This window comes from Corvus brachyrhynchos, unplaced genomic scaffold (genome assembly GCF_000691975.1).
Source record: "Corvus brachyrhynchos isolate BGI_N302 unplaced genomic scaffold, ASM69197v1 scaffold26, whole genome shotgun sequence".
NCBI classification, from domain to species: domain Eukaryota; kingdom Metazoa; phylum Chordata; class Aves; order Passeriformes; family Corvidae; genus Corvus; species Corvus brachyrhynchos.
The window spans coordinates 7,159,695-7,180,926 of NW_008239324.1; the positions used below are offsets into that span (position 1 = coordinate 7,159,695).

The 21,232-nt window shown below is 38.1% G+C and overlaps 1 protein-coding gene across 2 annotated transcripts in view; it reads right to left on the reverse strand.

Annotated features, from left to right (window-relative positions):
* NFATC3 (nuclear factor of activated T-cells 3) overlaps window positions 1-21,232 on the reverse strand; it is a 50,861-nt gene continuing 29,629 nt past the window's right edge. The window contains exons 9-10 of one of the 2 annotated variants that reach the window (XM_008638780.2): window positions 12,855-12,956; window positions 1-3,462 (exon numbers count right to left, since the gene is read on the reverse strand). In XM_008638780.2, coding sequence (XP_008637002.2) covers window positions 3,338-3,462; window positions 12,855-12,956 — 227 coding nt within the window. In that variant the 3' untranslated portion in view covers window positions 1-3,337. The remainder of the gene's footprint in view (window positions 3,463-12,854; window positions 12,957-21,232) is intronic. The other variant, XM_017740993.1, reaches the window with a different exon arrangement.

Here is a 21,232-nt window from a genome sequence, read left to right on the forward strand (position 1 = left end):
TTTGCATTATTTTTATTTATTTGAACACTATGATTTAAGAGCCTAAATGCAAGTTCTTCCCTTTATTTCTGCAAGTAGCACTGCAATCATAACTTACAAAAATGTTTAAAATACAAAATGTACATGAAATTACAATACAAGGCTCTGTAAACATCTAGAACTTAATCTTTATTGTCCCACATTTTTAAATATAAAACTTCAATTTGAACGATTTCCGAACCTCAAGGAATGACATCCATTTTGAGTATCAAAAATAGAGTTTCAAAGCTTTGTATCAGAACAAAACCATTATTTTCATTCTTTGGTTTAAAAAGGGTGGCAGTTCCCCTGATAACAGGTAAGTTTTACTACAGAAATTCAGATTGCTAGTTTATGGTAATTTCAAAACTCATTCCTGTCCCCCTGGATTAATATGCTACCCCTTTATTTCTTTTCTTAAACATCGATCTTTGACCCTCCTTATAGAAAAGCTAGCTCATCATTAAGGCTTTCCTTCAGGACCATCTAAATTATTAAAAATTTTTGGAAAAGTACTCAGGGAGAAGACAGGACTTAAGGGCAAGGAAGCGGATGCCAACAAAATATTAACAGTTGCCGGGTTCTGTTGTTTAATTAAATTTGCATAGTCCAATAGAGATCGTGTGCTTTTTATACCACTAAAATTATACAAGATTAACAGTCTGCATCTACGTTATCACACAAGCTAAAATAAAATTAAGACCCTTGTATTGAAGCTTTTACAAGGCAAATACAAAACTGCTTTAGTATCCAAAGCTATATTTTTTTAAATTTCATTTTTAAATAGGAAAGCATTTCTATGTCTACAGGCATCAAGGTATTTAAAGGCATCAGAAAATTTAGTGCATAGCAACTCCGGATTGTTTGGGCTCCTATATTTAAGGTACAGTGTGAATTCCAGCTACTTGGAGAACTTGCAAGGAGAGTCTGTACCAGCAGGATAAAGGAGCATAAATCCCATACAGTATGAAAAGCTTTTAAGTCAGAATTTTCCTACAAACAATGGTTAATGCAAAAGACCCAATACAAGAATGAAAACTGGAACACGCCTTGCCACCAGCACACACTCTGAGACAATTACATAGTTTACAGCATTGTGTGGTTTGATTTCTTTTGAAGGTGTTAAAAACATAAATAGATGTATTTCTGAGCATGTGAGTTCTTTCTAGGATCTTTAACATACATGAGTAGAGGACAGAGTAAAGCACCATTGCTGAGGGACCATTACAATATCACACTTTTCAGATTCCAGCCCTGCCAATTACTTCTTGCAAATGTCAAGACTTACACCACTGAACAGTACATTCACAAAAAGGATGCTTAGGATTCCCAGCAGGTACACAGTGGCCTTGCATTAAGTTGTTTGAAATAATGATGAAACATCAAGTTAATAGCCTCAGGCTGCACTCTTAAAAGGAAGTACATGATAAAATTATAATTTTACCTACTTAACATATGATCTTTAAAAGTTCATGATTCAGCTATTACAGAGATGCAATTACAGCTGCTGCAGTGGTATTGCTGGGGCACTGACTTCACTTCAGGTATAAGGTTTTGCCTACAAAAGGTTCAATGGAAAGTTTTCCACAGCAAAAGCTGTGTTTACTCTTCAGGTGTTATAACTCAGCACTGTTCTCCACTGTCAGACCCCTTCATTCATTTGAAGTCTACACAGACTCATGTGCTCCCCATGTACTAAACTGCTAAAATGGCCACACTTGTCTGAACTGGATCCAATGCAAATATTCTTTCAAATTTTCTAATTCTTTGCATTAATTCACTCTTAATTTTCATTAGACTGTCATGGCTGACCCAAATGAGCAACTAAAAGCAACACCTTGGATGTTCTGAGGTTCCATATACTGCTGACCTTCCTTTGCCATGATTGGTGTACCGTCTGTTCCATGGAGGAGAGTTCTGTAAATAAGTGATTCCTGGGGGAGGGAAACGTGTGTGGCCTTCACAGGCAGTGTCGGATCCTCTCTACACTGTCTAATTGTAAAGGCCAGAGATTTTTAAGTAAAGATGTAAACAGATTATTTCAAATTAATCAGATTATGTGGATAAGGGAGATGCAGCCTCAGAGCACAGCACAGAGTTTACTGCTACTGTGATGAATCTTGTGTATTTCTTTGGTAGCTCCTGCTTCACACCTTTAAATTAAACACGGACACATTATACTGCCTAACCACTACTTCACAGTAAATTACTTTTTAGCAAACTGACTTTTATAAACAGCCTGAATCTAAGGAACTGTAGTGGTCCTCTCCTTAGGACTCCCAAGTGGCATGGGCAGGCATACAGCATATAAAAGATACAGCTGTGATCAAATGATTTATTGCACTGACAACTTGAATGCCACTGAATTAGTGATCTCAAAACCATATTCTGCAGGGATAATGGGAACATTTAGATCCTCAGCAAACATTAGATTTTCTCCTGTATCTAACATGGCTTTGATGTTGCTGTTCTTTAATCTAAAATCCTACTGCTCAAATTTGATTACAAATGTAACTTTCTAAGAAAAAAGCTATTTCAAGAAGGAGCCTGTGCTAGTAAAGATCAGGAAAATTATCCATAAAGTTATAGAAGTTAAATTTTGGAATGTAATTTCTATCCCAACACTTTCATGATGGAATGGTCTTTTTGCAGCCTATCAAGTAACATTTTCAGTTTATAAACAAGTGCAGATCTACATTTGGCTTTGCTTCCTATGAATCTAAGAAAGAAAACACTACAGTATTCATATACACAATGGCTTCCGTGGCATTGGCTTCAGATGACAGGTATGATTTGCCACTGGAAGATCTTATTAAGAAAAAAATTAAACAACAGAAGCTTTAAAGGCTTTCCAAAATGACCAAAAGATGTTACAAATCATCAGTTACAAACTATACTACCTCTAAGGGCAAGCAGCACACTCAAGATGTGCATTAAATCTTTTTCCATATTCAGGACTGTGAATATTATAAGAGCAAACTAACATCTCCACACATCTGAAGCACTTACAATATAAAAGTATTCTATTTAAATGCAAAAAGCAAAGCTTGTTTGTAACTTTAAAACAGTTAAAATATCTGGTGTAGATTCTGTGTGTCCATTTTAAGAAGTCTCTTTACAGTATCTGAGGAACTATAGTTAAAATGCTCTGTCTCTACATCAAAAATGTAACCCACTAAAAGGGCTTTGCAAGGATCCACTGTTCCAGTTCATAAAGGCCACAGAGTTGGAAGCACAGTAAGTCTAAAGAGGAAGAGGATGAAGAAATATTCAGAGAAAATGTGACGTTTTCATGGATGTTGAGTCGTTAGCTTATCTGTTACTGGATTCCATCAGATATTCTTGTCTCCAGAGATCCAGGACACGTATGTGCAGACTGGCTGGCCACTGTTGTTCCATGTGACACTGAGATCTGTGACATATCTCTTCCTATGATCTCATTCACTATAAAGAAAGAAGAAATATTAAAAAGTGACAGTTTTTATGCTTTCCAAAAGGCAGAACTCATCAGTATAACCCTTTTAAAAATAAATACTTCCAGTCCTAAGCCTGGATGCTGTTACATGACAGAAGATGGATGAGGAGCCTGGCTTCAGCAACAGTTAAGCAAGGGGGGGGGAAAAAACGTCCTGCCATAATCCATGCTGGAGCCTCCCTAAGCCCCTTGAAGAAAATAAGCACAAGACACACAGGTAACTGAGAGGCACAACATAGGTCACCTTAATAGAGATTTCCCCACAAAACTCCTTCTGTTCAAGATTGTTACAGGCACAACAAATAACTCTAACAACTCCTGGCTCTTTCAAGCTACTTACAGAACTTCCTCAGAACTTGGATTTGGGTTAATAGAATATTCTTTTTAAACACTGCATACCTATTAATGGACCAGTTTTCTGAATACTTGGATTTCTGAAACCACAGTAACTAAATTTTATCAGTCAATTTCTCTATAATGAAGATTTAGGATGGACTAATATGCAGGCCAGTTTGTGTGTCCATGCACGTCAGCTTCAGTACAGGTTTTGTCAACAAAACTCATACTATTTAAAAGTGAGGGACACCTGTGTGATTGTGACAAAGTTAACCTAAGTTATCAAGAAATGACAACTTCGGAGTCTTACTCTAAATCCTATAAAATTGATTGCAGGACAATTGAGGTTGGAAGATGATAAAAATTATCATTTTAAAGATTAAGTATAAAAGCAGTGATAGAAATGTCTGTTTTACAAAAATGGACCTTGGTAATGTTATCAAAGAAAACCGAGTAACCTTCTACATGGACATGAAAAATATCACATTAAATAATAATGACAAATTTTAGAAAAATATTGGATTATAACCAAGATCTCAATTGTTATTTCACTGTTAGAGGGAAGCACACCTGTTGACTCCCATTACTGAGTGGGCAGTAGGTTATAGTATCTCTTAGGAAGACTTTGAATATGCTGAATTATAGAGGCTTTTCCTTAATCATTGGCATGAGTTTGCTTGGACCTTCTATCAACAGGTATTTAATGGGATCTTTGTGTTGACTAAGGACCATTCTTGTGTTTAGAATGTTTTGTTCTGCTAATAAGCTGCTTCTGTTGAACATCTTAACAGACTTGGAACCCAGGCTTTTGCTACTTTGTTCTCCGTTGGGTAACTTTACAGAACAGTGTTGATGCACTTCACCACCTTTCTTAACGCTTCCTTAATTTTCCACAGCAGGATTTAGCTTCCTACTAATCATTCCTGTCCGGTAGAAGCATAACAAAATCAATCTACAGGTTGCGTTTATAGCACTGAATAGCCTGAGCACTGCCCTTCGTGGCAGCAGGATCGTAAGTGGTTCTGAAAGAAAACATATTAATATTGTGAATATGCTGAAGTCTGTGTAACTTATATGAAATCCAACTCTGAAAAGAGGTTATGTCTATATTCTTTTAACTTGCTTGGGAAAGCTTTAAAACCACCTCATGTCACAGCGCTGTGTGTAATGGAGGAGGTGTTTGCTATCCATGAGTTGACCACCTGCAATGGTTTTCTCCTCAGGAATGCAAGGACAGCTTGTTAAACACACAGTATTGCAGCCCAAATGTTCAAACAGGTCACACACACTTCGGAAAAGCCAATTCCCTCAAGTATTACAAGACTTGCAATTCATTTGGCTTCAAAAAAACCTGTCATTCAATGAACTTAACTGCACTATGACACTGAAAGTTGTGTGACTGCAGGTAGGGCACTTTCCCAAGTATTTTTATTAGGCCAACACAATGCATAAGTAAACATCTGCTAAAAATCCCCCAAGACTTTTATTTTTTTAAACAAAATATAGATGATCATTCATAAGAACTGTGCTCCACCAGCTTCTGTCAGGGCATTCATTAGCTTGCTCTGACCTCCAACAGCTTTTATCTACTGAACAGTAGCTTTGTGCAAATCGAGTGTCCCAGCTGTTCAGTACTGCTAAAACTTTCATGAGTGCTACAATAAAAACATTAAAAATAACTATCTGAAGTTCAGTATTTTGAAATTATTAGACAGTTACTTCCCTTAAGTTTTGATGGCTGATCTGTATCTGTAGTAGCACCATCAGCACAACTGGTCTATCCCGCAAAAGTTTGTAGTTCCCACAGGCAGAGGTGTTTACCTGAACAGCACGTAGCCATTGGCACTGCATTCTCCTTAGAACACGTTACACTGAAGACAATAGCTGATCACACGGGATTTTATTTGCCAAACTTCTGCAGCAGTCATTATGTAGAGTATTAAAGCTACAGGTTAGCTCGTGTTGCTTTGTTCTAAACAATAACTGATTTGTTTATAAGAAGCTCTTTTGTAGCTCAGTGCTTTTTTTTTGCAATACTTTTAGCACGTGGTGAATACAGATGTATCTGGTTTACATGGATTTCCATTAGAAACATCTACCATTTCTTAGGCAAATGCAGGACCATGTCTTCATTCCAACAAAGAATTCTAGTGGAGAAGTCTTACTTGTCCCTGTGACTTTGTAAGAATTGCTAATTTATAAACCCAACCAGTATTCAAGTGTGCTTTTTTCAAAATAAGTATGTAAATCAGTGCTCGGCCAGAGCACCTTGCAGGCCTCAAGAAAAGGCCAAAATGTTTTTCCTACTGTGTCTGGCCAAGGTGTTTTTTCACCGACTTTGGCCTCCCAACTAACACATCTTCCTATTTTATACTTTCCAGGAATGTCCATTTCAGCTGTCTGGAACTCTGTATCCAACAAATGGACTGGGGGGAGCCTGCAGAGTTCAGAAAAGTCTCCATTGATAATATGAAGTACAGAAGATATAAATATAAAATTTAAATAAATATAAAATAAATGCTTCAAAGAAAGCAGAACTTGCATAAGGCAGCAGCTTAGATCAGTCTCCAATCTTTCATGGCACATATAATATTAATATAATACCAGCATTATCAGAACTTGTCTTTCTGATGGGGAATGGTAAAAATTAAAGCAGTTTAAAACGTAAATCATGTAGTCAGAAGAGATAAAATCCTTCATAAAAATGTACAAGGATGAAGGTGAAATCATACAGCATTTTCCTTTTTGTATTAACGACTAAAAGAGAAATCCAAAGGTCAGTATGACGTGAATGCATGGCACGTCACCTTCTTCCACTGAAGGACAAGCCACACAACATGTACTAGTCTGTGATTAAAACTGAAAACTTAATTCATGAGCATAAATACAGGTTTTCTACAATATTGTCTAGAAAAACTCAAGTTCTTCAGGTGACAAATTGTGAGAGGAAATAAATTCCAACAATTCTGAGAAAGGACAAGCTCAGGCTCTATTGCTGATGCTTTACAAACAAAAGAAAATTTCTTTGCTTTTAAAAAACTGCTTAATTTCACCTCTCCTAGTTTTGACTATGGCTGCAACGGCTACTCTGTCCTAAAAATACAGCTAGAAAGATTTCATACTCCCTTTTGCTTAACCTTTATAGCCATCGCATTAGCAACTAGACACTGGGAAAGCAGCATGCACGGCTTTGTTAATCCTCCTTGTTTTGATACCATTTTCTTTCTTCAGCACAAGTTTGCACGGGAAGGCTGCAGAGCTTGTTTGGGATTCAGCAATACAGATCTCCAGGATGTTTTTCAGGTTCTCTGTGCTCTGTCTGCCAGGTTCACGTGTGTTGTGTAGTTCATACTTTTGCTGCCTCTTTGGAGAGAGCCAGTCTCATTAGACTTTAGATGGAGGTGAGCAGTTGTGCAAGTAGACCTTGACTTTTCAGTCCACTGCCCCCTCCAGTTAAATCCCTGCCTGTTTGGTACCTGTGGTGCCAGGTGTTGACTACTGATCCCATAGCCTGGACCTCTACTCACTCCTCAAGTCAGGAGGAACCAGAAACATCTTACACACAAAATCATTACAGAGACCTCGCTAATATTTAGCAGTCATTTGGTACCTGCTGACACCTAAAACCATTCTGGATGATCAGTGTCAACTGAGTGGATGACATCAAAAATGTTACAAAATGTTTTCTGTTCTAACACTCCAGGTCACTAACCCTGAAATAATGACTGGAGCAGATGAAAAGAAAGAAGGGTGCACACACTACACTCTGTACACATGTGGCATATTCCTCCATACAACAGTGATAAGTGCACTTTGAAAACTTGTCAGATATGGCACAGATCAAAATGTGATACAGCGTTTTTTTTAATAAGTTTTTCCTCCCTTTTTTTTTTTTAAATATCAGGCTGTGAAATGGAAATGATTTTAACAACTTTTCTCTGTCTGTGTAATTGACCTCTTTGGCAGTTTTCCCAGATTTCAGAGTTTCAGCTGTTACTTTATTTGCAATACTTTCACCTTTTCCTCCCTTAGTATTTATCTGAACGTAAGCTGGTTGGCAAATTTATACTAACAGTTAAAAATAGATTGTGCAGAAGAGAAGTTAAGTTGGTGGGGAGAAAATCTGCATACATACAAATTACATTGGCCTGGTCAATACTGGTGATATTGCAATATTGGATTGCAAAGATTTTTGTGATTTTTTTTGTTTGTTTGTTCTTCCCTCTCTGTGCTGCATTGAAAAAGGAGCAACACACTGCATTGAGAAAGCACCAAATGTCAGATAGAGGCTCCAGCATACAAAATTAAAAATTGCAAAAAATGAAGCAGCGCCCTAACATCAATATGGGTGGAACAGAGTAGAAGTGGCTCTGACTTTTGGATCTGCTGTCAAGCTGTAAAATAAGAGCAACCACTTACTATCAGGCTGTGAAATGGAAATGATTTTAACAACTTTTCTCTGTCTGTGTAATTGACCTCTTTGGCAGTTTTCCCAGATTTCAGAATTTCAGCTGTTACTTTATTTGCAATACTTTCACCTTTTCCTCCCTTAGTATTTATCTGAACGTAAGCTGGTTGGCAAATTTATACTAACAGTTAAAAATAGATTGTGCAGAAGAGAAGTTAAGTTGGTGGGGAGAAAATCTGCATACATACAAATTACATTGGCCTGGTCAATACTGGTGATATTGCAATATTGGATTGCAAAGATTTTTGTGATTTTTTTTGTTTGTTTGTTCTTCCCTCTCTGTGCTGCATTGAAAAAGGAGCAACACACTGCATTGAGAAAGCACCAAATGTCAGATAGAGGCTCCAGCATACAAAATTAAAAATTGCAAAAAATGAAGCAGCGCCCTAACATCAATATGGGTGGAACAGAGTAGAAGTGGCTCTGACTTTTGGATCTGCTGTCAAGCTGTAAAATAAGAGCAACCACTTACTCTGTTTTTCTGGGTTCTTCCCATGGTTTTCATTTCCCATTGTGCTCTGTGTGCCTGTTTCCACTCCCTGCTCACTGCATAAGTGGAAGCAGCTGAAGCTCTGAGGCCTCCCCTGCCCCTGGGGCTGAGGGCTTTGCCTCTGGTCACTGAAGGCTTGCACTGGACAGCTGACACAGCCACAACTCCGGCTGTTTGTGCCTGACAGCCAGACTGCTCAGGATGGGCTCTTCAAACTTTGCAATTTGCAATCCAGAGTTTTAAGATCTAAAGTTAAATTGAACAGCTCAGCCATTTGTGCAGTGAGTGACACCCAGAGCTATGGGTGCTGATCTTATCAGCTCTTCCAGTACCAACCAACCCTTCTGGAGAAATTCCCACCTACAAAAAGTGATCCATGTTCACTGATTTGAACAGAACAAAGCTCTTGTGTTATGAAGCTCGACATCATCATGAAAGCTGGTGCTTCTAATAATGAATTCCCAAATGTTTTGGATAAATTGAAAAACCCAACTATGAATTTAGAATAACAAGCTCTCTTAAGGTGTTTTTAAGGTGTTTGAAGTTCTAATATCAAAAGTAAAGGCATTATCTTTTTTAATCAAATGCCAAGCAAATACTAGCATGCTTCTGAATTGCTCAGTATTTAATTTCCCCTCTCATTGTGCTAAGAGAAAAATATTTTGTACTGGAGCACAAAGGAAAACAGAAGTATATCTAAGTATATATATTTTATATAAGAATATAAGAAAAGGAAATTCCTGAACCTACAGGCCTTTCAGGGAATAATGCAAGTAACCTCTTTCTCCTTGCAGGAAGCCACTAATCTACAATCAGCATCTATACTTTCTACAGGACAAGCAAATCTCTTTAATGGTCAGTTACCAAGCATTTTAGGTTTTTCTAAGTCAAAAATACTGCTTGAAAACCTCCACGGAGAACTTCAGGCAAATCACTTCAGACCACTAGGTCTGCAATGGGCAAGAGCAGAGACGTGCAAAACACAACAATGCTTCCCCAGGGTGTTCCACCAGCCTCCAAAATATGTTCTTCCCAGGGAACTCCTGAGTTAGAGACAATATCTTTTGCACCAAATGCTCCCATTTGGATTTTTCTCCCTGGGGTCTTTTAAGGTCTGTGCAAAATTTTGTCAACTGCAACATTCTGCGACAGCAGATTCCAAAGCTTAACTCCCTATAGCAGTAGCAAAGCATTTTAGATGTGCTGAACTTGCCCCAGGAATCCTTGGTGGTCACTTACTGGTTTCTTTCCCAGGAAGTATCTTCCATTACCTTTTCTGTGGCCCCCACTCATTTTATTATACTTGGCATTTTCTCCTCATTGCTTTTTCTAGCTGCAGAATTCTAGCAGATCCAACAACAGGCATTCATCTAATTCCTTTATGCCATCAGGGACAAAATGTGGGCACAAAGTAGATCTATGGAGTAGCATTTTCTTATTCTCTGCTGTTCCCTAGACATTCCTAGCCTTTATTCACCCTTTCAAGACTACTTTTAACACTACTGAGCAAGTTTTCAGAGAATTGTCCATTTTAAATTCAAAACAGCTTTAAATGAGAATAGTTCACAGAGCAGTTGTCACTGTATTGGTGAGTGCAGGTTTTATTATTTCCTTTAGTCTAATTTTCACTTTTTCCTCTAGCTACCTGGTTTTCGTTAATCACAAAATCTTCCTGTAGAGGTTTCTAGACAGTTTTTGGTTTTCACCCTTCTGAAGAGCTGAGCAGCAGTGGTGTCACATTTACCCAGGCTCTACATCAGGTTCTACATTACAGTTGATAGTGAACTGTTGCTTACTCTTTCAGAGCTGTTGTCTGGCATGTCATCTACTTGAGGACAATTGTCACTGTCACTGCTCTGAAACCTTTTTACTGACACCTTACCTTGAGACAGGTCCTGCAACATGTCTCCTTTTCAAAGGACTTTGGACATGAGAATCTCTAGCTCCTCAACTGCCAACATCAATACACAACACTTTCTAAGATCACTTTCCTAATTTTAACTGAATAACTCATTTGTCATCCGCTGGTCACATTTCCCATTTAACTTCGTCACTTTAATGTTCTTTTCTGATTTCTGCATTTGGAAGCAGCTTGTAGTCTTTCTCACAACAGAGTAACTGCACACTTAATATGAACCTTCATAAATAATCTGCAGACTGCTTGCAACTATTTGATCCTTTTGACCACCTATTATATCTTCATAAGCTTAATTGTTTTCCTACAGTTTGTCTTTTCAAGTTTGTAACAGCCTGTAATGCTGAAACTGCTACAAAACGAAGATTTAATTTTTTTGTACACTCCTTTTGACCAAATAAAGAGATATTTCCTCGTGTGGGTTCTCCTCATGTTTTGGTACTCCCTGAAGCAGTCATCAGACTTACCCCTTCTATAAAGGATGAGTCAAGTATTCCATTAGTTACTTCCTGCCTTTGTAGATGCTCTGATCTCCTGCAGCACACTACAGTCACAGTTGCTCTCCTCTTCATCAGTATAATTTAGAAGCTGTGCTCTTCCTAATTTAAGCCTGAAAGTTGGCTCTGTAAGAATTATGTACTGGCAGTGGATACAGTTAACTTGTCTGATTTGACACTAAGCATTCTTCAAGGTACAAAACCATCCTACTTTCCTGTGTAAACCTATCTCTTGTATTCACACCACACTACAGTATGCCAAATACATAAATACCCATTATTTTTATTTTTAAAACCACCATGTTTCTCTATTGCATTTGTCACATGCTAACATGTGTGTATAAACGTGTTTCTCTCTCGGTCTGGGTTTCTCTTCGTGTGCACTTTGTAAAAGGGACTTGTCAGCGTACATTTCACAGGCCTAAATTTGGGGTTTGCCACCCTGTGTGTTATTTTTTAGTTGGTGATACTGGTATTTGGGGGTTATTTTATTATTAGCCCGAATTTCCATTTTTCAAGAACTTCTGCTCTTCAACAATTATTCTGAACCTATCAGATTCTGAGTTGCACAGGATATAGTGTAGAACACTGAAATAATCTAAGTTACAACTTGTATTTTACGAATTGATTTGCTGTTTCAAGACAGAGCAATGTCCGCTTGGTGTACAATCCTTTCCCTGGCTTTGCCATTCCAAATAGGAGCTACTTACCTTACTAATAACATTTTGAGAGGTAAGGAAAGCAGAATTAAGTTTCTTGAAAGCTGGCAAAAGACCAGTATGATTTATTTCAGTTTCACAAGCAAACTTAGGATCAGTCTACACAGTAATTGTGTGAAAGTTTTATGAAGAGCTTGATTATTTTACTATTACCAAATCTACTGTACATTTACAGGTATTATCCTTTAAAAATCTATAGAGAAAGTAGAACACATTATAAGTGTTTATAATATATTTGTTTATGTGTATATATTGAAAAAAAGGGCCACTATATTACAAACATGCCTAAAATGCCAAAGAACTATAGTGAAAACCACTAAAGTCTAAACACAAACAAGACCAATATACCATGCAACAATTTCTAATATCATTAGTATTTAGAAGAGTCATAGTGCATAATTATCTTGCTTATATGTGAAATAAAGAAGCTGAAATAATAAATCCAGATATTTGTACCCAACTATAGTGCACATTCAACTCTAAATCTAGTTATGGATCTGTATTCCTAATACTCTGACTGGTAGTGCACATCACTGTATCCCATCTATTTAAATTGACATTGCTTCATCTTTTTGAAAAAGAGAAACATTACAAATTTCTCAGTTAACTGATCTGGCCAGTCTTCTACTTTGCCCATATTTGGCTTAAGATTTTCATATCCTCTTCTGATGTTTTACTAGATCCTACAGCACTCAGGAAGTTCTGTGGCAGCTCTGTATACTTTGAGTGGAGATCTTTACTGAATGAGTGTACACCTGGTTCACAAATGCTGAATTTGCAACTATTTCAGAATACAGAAATAGTGTGTCCAGTTATAGCAATATTTCAGTATTTCACAGTGCTTTTCACTTGTAGCTCTTAAAACTCTTAAAACACTTTCCCCTTTCCTTCGTGCTCCAATTTCAAACATTGAAGCATTTCAGTAAGCAGACTCACCCTCTAGATTTTCCACATAGGAGTTGGACATGAGTGCTGAATGTTGAGTCCATTTCTCTGTTGAACCTGATGGCTGGTATTCCAGGTCAGAGATAAAACTGTCTGTGTCAGAGAAGAAGACAGACATAACTACTGACTGGACTAAACCAAGAAGTTACAGTTCACTCAATCAGGAAGTGATTTTCATTTTTCTTTTAATAGCACTAAATTTAAATACCCAGTTTCATTCACCAACACTGCGTTGTGACATAAGTAACTATTTATAAGTTATCAGAGTGCCTATTAAAACCAGTATCAGTTATCTTGTGTACTTAGTTACTTTTCAGTTAGCAGCCAGAGCCATAAAGGTAATGGTTAATATTTTTGGATGTCTGCCTAGTTGTATCATCATGAATTTACACTACTTAAATTTGATTTTAGTATTTGTGTTCAGAACATTGCTCCTGCAGTTTTTTCAATTTGCTTTACTTACTGTGGTCAAATTAGAAGTACTCAGGGCCCTTGACAGCAACTCCAGGGTAGGTAAAAGAGTCCTAGTAAACAAAACCTTTCCTGCCATTTTCCCTCTCCCGCAAGCACAGGAAGCTGTTGCTGCTCACAGCTGCTGCCTCCCCTTTGCTGTCCCACTGCACACTCTGCCCACGGCACTGCTCTGCGGTTGGGCCACCACAGCTGCGAGTGGCAGAACACCAAGTGTTATCTTGGCACAGGTGCTTCCCTCAGACCAGGGCCATGTGAGAAACCCTGCAGGTAGTGCACAGCTGCATTCATGGAACTGCTTTTCCTAGAGGAAAAATCAATGTCAAATGGTGTATTCATTATTTTAACCAACAAGTCTGTGTTTATTCAGTTGTGATTAGTGGCTATGCAGAACTTACAAGAGGGTTGCATTTGGTTTTTTTTCCTGCCCAAGACAGGGTTTTAAGTTTAGTAAACTAGGCTTTAACACAATTAACAAAAGTACTCTGGACCATGGCTAATTTGTGCCTTCTGGATAGAGGCACACATTTGTTTTGCCAGCATGGTTTCTAAGCCCTGCTTATGGATGACTCCTCGGAGAACAAAGGAATCTACTCTTACTTCCTTCTGAAATTCAAGCAGCTCAAATTACCTCTTTGGATGACTTCTTATGCTTAACTGTTCAAAGTGTAAAGTTACATGTGTTTAAATGGGAAGTGGAAAGCATTATCTGGGTTTCAATGAAAATGTTTGCTGCCACTGTGAAGGAAAGGAGTAAATTAAGGACAAATTCTTGTCAAATAATAGGAGATAAGAAAAGATCATTTTCCCCCATCAATTATGGCAGAAACAGCAACAAAGTGATATTTAAATAAAGATCTAATGAATCCACGGACATGGGCAGGAAATTGCCTCGTGATGAAACAAATTAACTGTACCAACAACCCTCTTTAGAAAGGTGAAGCTTTCAAGAGACCAGACAACAAACACTGACAAAAAGCCTCCAGAGAGAACAGTGGAGTTCATCAGCTCATAAAGCAACAGCCTCTGCACCATAAAGACAGCACATCTTATACAGGATTATATGTCACTCTGGCAGGGAAATATGCTTCTGAGCAATTTTTCTAATTAGTTTCATACTTAGCAAGATTCTGAGGTTCTTGCGTGCGCTACCAAAGCTGCTGACAGTGGTGAGTGTTTGCTTTTATCAATCCCTGACAACTGCGTCATGCACAGCACACACAATGTCTACAGCCAGCACGTTCTGGGACAGAGCATGCACTGCCCTCGGGCATACACTGCTTCTTGTTTGGGAAACGTGAGACATAAAGCAACAGCCTTTTCATCTGTGTGATACAGCATAAAGATTTTGTTCTACACACACACATTCGACATTGAGGTACCAGAAAAATATACATTAAAAATACCATTCTTCTTTGTAATATCCTAAACATTTGAGAAAGCTTGTTACTTCCTTAAGCACTACTAAAATGCGTTCTGTAACCAAAGAATATAAAGCCAAAATGAAAACTATTAAGTTGAAACAAAAATAAAGAAAAATGACACCTGGTAGATCTGTTTAACTGATCAAAAATTCATACTTTTTGAATGACCTCTTTGTCCTGACTCAGTCTTTAAGTAAAGAAAGGTTAAGAAAAGCTTTAAACCCTCAATTATCAGCACCCGGTTTGGGTCAAAGCAGGAAGTCAATTTAAAATTAGAGGTCTGTTATGGATACAGGCAGACCAAAGAGCTCCTGGAGTCATCCCATTTGGTTTTCAGCATCTCTTCCAACAGTAGTCAATTAACTTCCTGTTTTTGTAGCACTATCTGATTAAAAGTTCAGCCTGTGTATCCTTTACTGCTGCTGAACTGAAGCAGGATGTGTGGGCTGTGGGACATAACCTAGAAGAAGTACTGGTTTTGGAAAATTAGATCTCCCAAAATATTCTAGAATGCATGATTGTCTGCAGTGTTGCTTCAGTGAGTAGCACAGAGTGGAGTTTTTCAAATATGTTCACAAAAAGAAGTTTGATACAAATTGTGTGTTTTAGAGGACAAATGAGTGAATTGCTCCTCTGACAAAGGCAAACAGGATCAGCAAACTTCAAGGAAAACTATGGACAGACTGCAGCACACACTTCCTGGGGCATACACCTTCTGCCAGCTCCAGACAGAACTCTACCAGCTGAATTTATGTGAAGAATCCCTGCAATTACATCACATTGCTTAACGCAATATATTTAGCCTGGTTTTGACTCCACTTGACCAGCAAGTAATACCGTGTCAACTTTCCCTAACAAACAAAGAAAAAAAAGAGAGAAAAAAAGAAGCTGCCCGGCTATAATTAACCCTCAGCCTCCTGTGCTGGAGCAGCCAGCTGATCATGCTGGTCTGAGACCAAACCAGTCACATGTCAGGCCATGGCTGATGTGGCAAATTACCAAGGACGTGGTGGGTTGCCTTACAAGTCACCATTCCAAGCCATAGGCCAGGCTTGCTTTTAGTAATTTCAGGTTTAATGCCAACTTCACTAAGCAGTACTACTTTTTTTTCTAATTAACTGATAAAATAAGGCTGTATGGAATGTTGGAGTACAGTTTTCCCATGCAGATTGTGGTTACAACTGTACAGAAAAACCAAATGTGCCTGCAGAGTCACAGCACCAGCTCTGCAGTTCTGTGCTACAGTAAAAAATACCTGCTCATGTCCTGGCTATGCTATCACACTCTGCATTTCTGTATCCTGGCGAAACCAACTCATTGCAGTCATGTTTACCCCTTCTCTCACACAACAAGAGAGCTGAGTCTAACACAGAATTCAGTGCCAGCTTTGGCTCTAGAGAACGTGTGGGCTGTGCAGTGGAAAGTGGTGCTTAAGGGTCTCCGTGGATTTTTCCAGGGTCACAAGGTGTGCTGAGCTCCTTCCAGTTCTGCTGCGATAGCCAGCACCCACGTCTTGGTGCAGATGTGCCACCTGCACTCATGGAAGAAGTCTCTAACCTCTTCCAATTCTTGAATGGGAATATTTTTGAAGTGGTGCAGCCAGCTGAGTTTACTTTGCATTAGTTACAAGATGTTCTGCGGCTCTCACAGGGAGAGCTGGGCATAGACACCTGAGGATTTAGATGGCATTCTTACACATTAGAAATTTGTAACTGGTCTTCTCAATGGATGCCTTGCTGACACAGTTTTTATGGACACAGTGAGTGAATCCGCTAGAACATATGGTCAAAGCATCCTTTAACTGCTGACAGCTCCTGATGCATAACATTTCACCTTTGCTCACTGTTCCACCCTTCAGCTTTTAAACTACTGCTCAGTCTGGATCTTTATTTTGTTCATAACACACATTTCTCAGAGTAGATTTCCATTCTCTTTCAACACATTTCAGGTTCTGCCTTATCACCTCAACATCTCACTGCAGGACTGCTTTTTACTGCTGCCTCATACTGCTTGACAATACAGATCTAATAATCAGAATGCTAAAAAAGGAGGAGTTTGAACACAACTTTACTAAACAATTTATACTAGTATAGTTTTCAGAATGCCTCTTATCAGCAGGATTGTTCTGAGAGTTCCAGGTACAGTGTAGGTTACAGTCCTTGGCCTTACTGGGCACACTGCAAGGTGCAACATTTCTCTCTGTACACAGGAGACAACGAAAACAACTTGGATTTGAGATGCACATCTCAAGTTTGAGTTGCTCTGCTCCACCCTACACCAGACTCCAGCATTCAGTACTGTCTGTGCTTCTGCAGACCTCCAATGGCAGGATGCTGCCTTAATTAACACTGATCTGTTAACAATTAAGTTTTAAATATAGACAGAAATAAAAAGTATAGTCCTTCTCCAATCCTTTCTTATTCAGTCACTACTTTGATGCTCCAGAAATTAAGCTGAAGCTACAGTAAAAAAAGCTGCCTGCAAAGATGTACAAGTCTTCTAGCCAAGATCAGAATAATCTGAGCTTCTCAGCAAGAGAATTTATCAGCTAGAGAGTTATCACAGAACTATTAAAATGAATGAATGCTAATGGCCGAGAGTTCTAAGTGGAATGTGTCTGACAAAGCAGACTTACTGCTTTATATACACAAACTGCTTAGGGGATTTCTAGTTATGATTTATAGTAAATGCACATACTGGACTTTCTAATCTCCAGCTTTATGTAATGGAGATGCAATGAGTAACAAAATGTAAGAGGATTAGTAGAAGGTCATCCTGATTTGCTGAATACAGCTGAACAATATATTAAAAATGGTTAAAAACAGGTGTACATGTTAGAAATCTCATCACTGGAGAAAGCCATGAAATCCAAGGTAAACTCCCTCCTAAACTGCAAACCACAAAAGATTAAATTTGAGATCAACAGTATTACAACAGTTTTAAACCTAAAACTTGACAGCGGCAATAGGTAAACCACTACATTAGGAACACTTTTCAAAACGGGGTGGAAATTAATTAGGCCTCATCAAATAACCAGACTGAGTCTAACTTTGAGTAGCTTTTCTTTCAAGTGGGGAAGAAATTTTATCAGATGAGTGTGCAGCAGAGCCCAGTATGAATGATGGATATGGGAAAGGACAGAAATGACCAGCTGCCTGTTTCCTGTCACTTCAGCTGCCTTGTTTACATCTATTTGCAGCCCTAAACATTCCACTGTCTATCCAGGGAAATGTTAATCTGAGGTGCTGGCCAGAGGGCTGACTTGCTGAAAGATGTTAGAGGAAAAAAGGTCCAACACACTAGGGGGTCGAAAAAGTAGAGGGGACAAATAAAAGTGCATGAAGCTGCTTTTACTTACTTGGGTTCCAACCCAAGTTTCTGAGATTGTGCAGCCTGACTACTCCAAAAACCTAAGCAGAAAGGAGAAGTTTTCCAGAATACCTCTGAAGTAGTAGTATACAGTAGTATTTTGAAATTGTTATGTTTCAAATATTTTTTTAATATAATTTGAATTTCATATCCATGTGTCCTCATGCATTTTGATCCCTTGTTTCAAGTGAATTAGAAGGTGTTTCCTGTAGAAATCGAGGATGGGAAGAGGGGAAACAAAACATAAAAGCAAATTCAAGGTGGAGATTAGAAAAGTCTAAGGATATCAACAAGGTCCTGCTGAAAAAATGCTGAAAAACAAGATAATGAAGTCACACAAACTTCAGTATGGGGGGGAAAAAAGGAAAGAAGTGTCCTTTGTGCAGACACACAGGGGCAGGATCTGCCTTTCTATTGCGTAGCCTGTGTTCAATCACGGTCTGAACAGAGCCCAGGTAAAGGGCAAAGGAATACAACAGAATTTAAAAAGATTCTCCATCTGGTGATTGGCAAACACCTTGGACTTTGCAGGGAAACTGAAAATGTATTACACTTTCCAGGAGATGCTGGATCAAGACTAATCCAGATGGTCTTGGCTTGAGCACTGATAGATGTAGCAGCTTTGTAGTTCTGTACTATGGAGTGGTTTTGGAGGGCTTCTTGGTGTGTTTTTAAGAAAACACCTGAATGTTGGCTGAAGAGGCAGTGAAGAGTCACTTCTAGGGGTCTTACTTAAATTAATTTATGTAACTATTATCCAGACTGCCACATCTGGAGGTGGGGTGGGGGTTTCCAAGTTTCATGGTGGGTTTCTTGTTGGGATTTTATGAATTCTAGATCATATTCTGTCAAACTACACAGCAATTCTGGGATTAACTTTGTCATGGGGTAGCACTTCCATACTACACTGAAATTTTGTAAAATATTTCTTGAAATATTTTATTTTCTTGGCAAAGAAATATCTACTATTTTAATTTTGAAACAGTGTACATTACTTAAAAGCAAGAAGGTAATTTATGCTCTCAGAGTTTTTTGTTTATTTTAAGACTACTGATTTAAATATTTAAGGCCAGTAATCCAGAGATGATTTAAAGAATTTTCAGCTGACTTTGCCTTAGTGTTTTGTTTTGAGAGGTTTATTTGCCTTAATTGGTAACCCTCAAACCCCTATTTTCCAACTAAGTAGAGCTTTCAGTTTTGATGTATTAGCTGGGAGAACATACTGTATCAACACTCATTTTATGTATGTAATTATGTTTGGAGTTTTTTCTTTAATTGCTATAACATTATTGTAGAGTAGCCTATTTGCTATTTGTGCCTGGCTCTATTTGTACAGAAACTAAAATTCAATTATACATGAAAGAGAAATTTTAGAATTATTTTTTAAACCAGAGTATTATGTTAGATAAATTATTGAAAAAAGTGTTCTTGTCTAAACATGCTTCTTTTTCCCTCCTAAAGCTGATTAAGCAGAGGAAGTATTCACTCACATTGAGAGAACTGAGCAGCTTTGCTTCTTGTCACTGTGCCCTTCCAGACTTTTGGAACAGCAGGTTCATTTCAACATCTGATTTGTATTTGCAGATTGGAAATGCAAGCAAGCCCCAAACCCAGCCCCCAGGAAATCATCGCACAGTGGCAGCATGGGAGGGAAAGGCAGGAACCTGCTCCCAAACCCAGTGCTGCTGCCAAGGGCAAGTTCAGCATTTAAATCCATGTTCAGTTTTCCATATATGAAGTGTGTTGTTTAAGCAGCAGCTATCAGAACCTCTTTAATTTTCTGTAACAATCATTTTTAAAAAGAAGTTAATTAAGCTGTGGCCATTTGACTCCCATGTTCATTGTACTCTAAACCATCAGCAAGTGGCCACGCTCTCCGTGGGGCTCCGACAGCTTCTCCTGTGATCCCATGGCTTTGTCAGCACAGAAACAAGGCAGTACTTTCAGTGTGAAGCAAAGGAAAAAGTATTGAAAAGCAACAAATAGTTGTGATATAGAGAAAAAACTTTCTTTTTATTGCGCATCCATTTTAATTTCTGATCAATTATAAACAAACTGCCAAGATGCTCATAAATGCTAAACACTTCTGCTTACACTGTGAACAGTCTAACTACAGTATTTAGTTATATTTTATCTGTTTCTACTTTTTTTTTGGGGGGGTGTGGAGAGAAGAAGGATGAGCAAAAGTTAGGTTCTAACCTGACACCTCTTGAAAAAAAAGGATTTCTTTCTCACTCTTCTATATAGAAGTATAAAATGCTATTTTTTGCTGCATGCTGTTTCATAAAGCTCTGCTTTTCTCCCCTCAGCAAGTCCTTGACATAATCAGTCTCTTCCTTCCTTTCTAAATAAACTTAAGTTGATTGATAAACAGTGTTTCTAAAAAGAGAGCTTTGTTTAATTAAGGTGGCCATTGAACTGAAAGCACAACTAGATTGGTTTCTCTCATTTTCTTCTTACTATGCCACGTCTTTAAAGGCATTTCTTACTAAATTTTATTACTACTGTCTGGAGGTAACAATAGCAAAGCTCCATTTATGAAAGGAGCTGGGACAGACACAGATATTTAACAGATGGCCTACACTTAAGCCTTTATTCTACTGCTGATGCAATTAAGTAATTAACAGGGATGGTTAAAAAAACCCCAAACCACAACATTTAAGGCTACTTTAGAAAAGAGACACTGGTACGATTCCCTCCATCAAAACCAAACACATTTTACACAACCTTTAAGGCTAGGCCTTCTAGTCTTCCAGTCTTTATTAGCACAACATGTTCTTTAAATTGCTTTGCATCTACACCTTAAATACTCCAATGTTTAGGATCTGATATTTTTCTTTTTTCACTTGGTGGGAAAATTTTATGAATAACTATTTAATTAATAACTAAATAAAAATTGTCCAAATATTTAAAGTACAGTCTTTTATAGTCTGGCCTTTAGCATTAGAATATCCTTGTTCTGTTTATGTTAAGTGAATTTCTCAAAAAGGTAGCCAGAGTGGAAAAAGCAAACAGCCACTGTGAGCAGAAGTGCTGAATGATGACAGGTTATCTATAGAATGTCTGTGAGGAGGCCAAGACAGTGCCAAAATGCATGTGATAGAT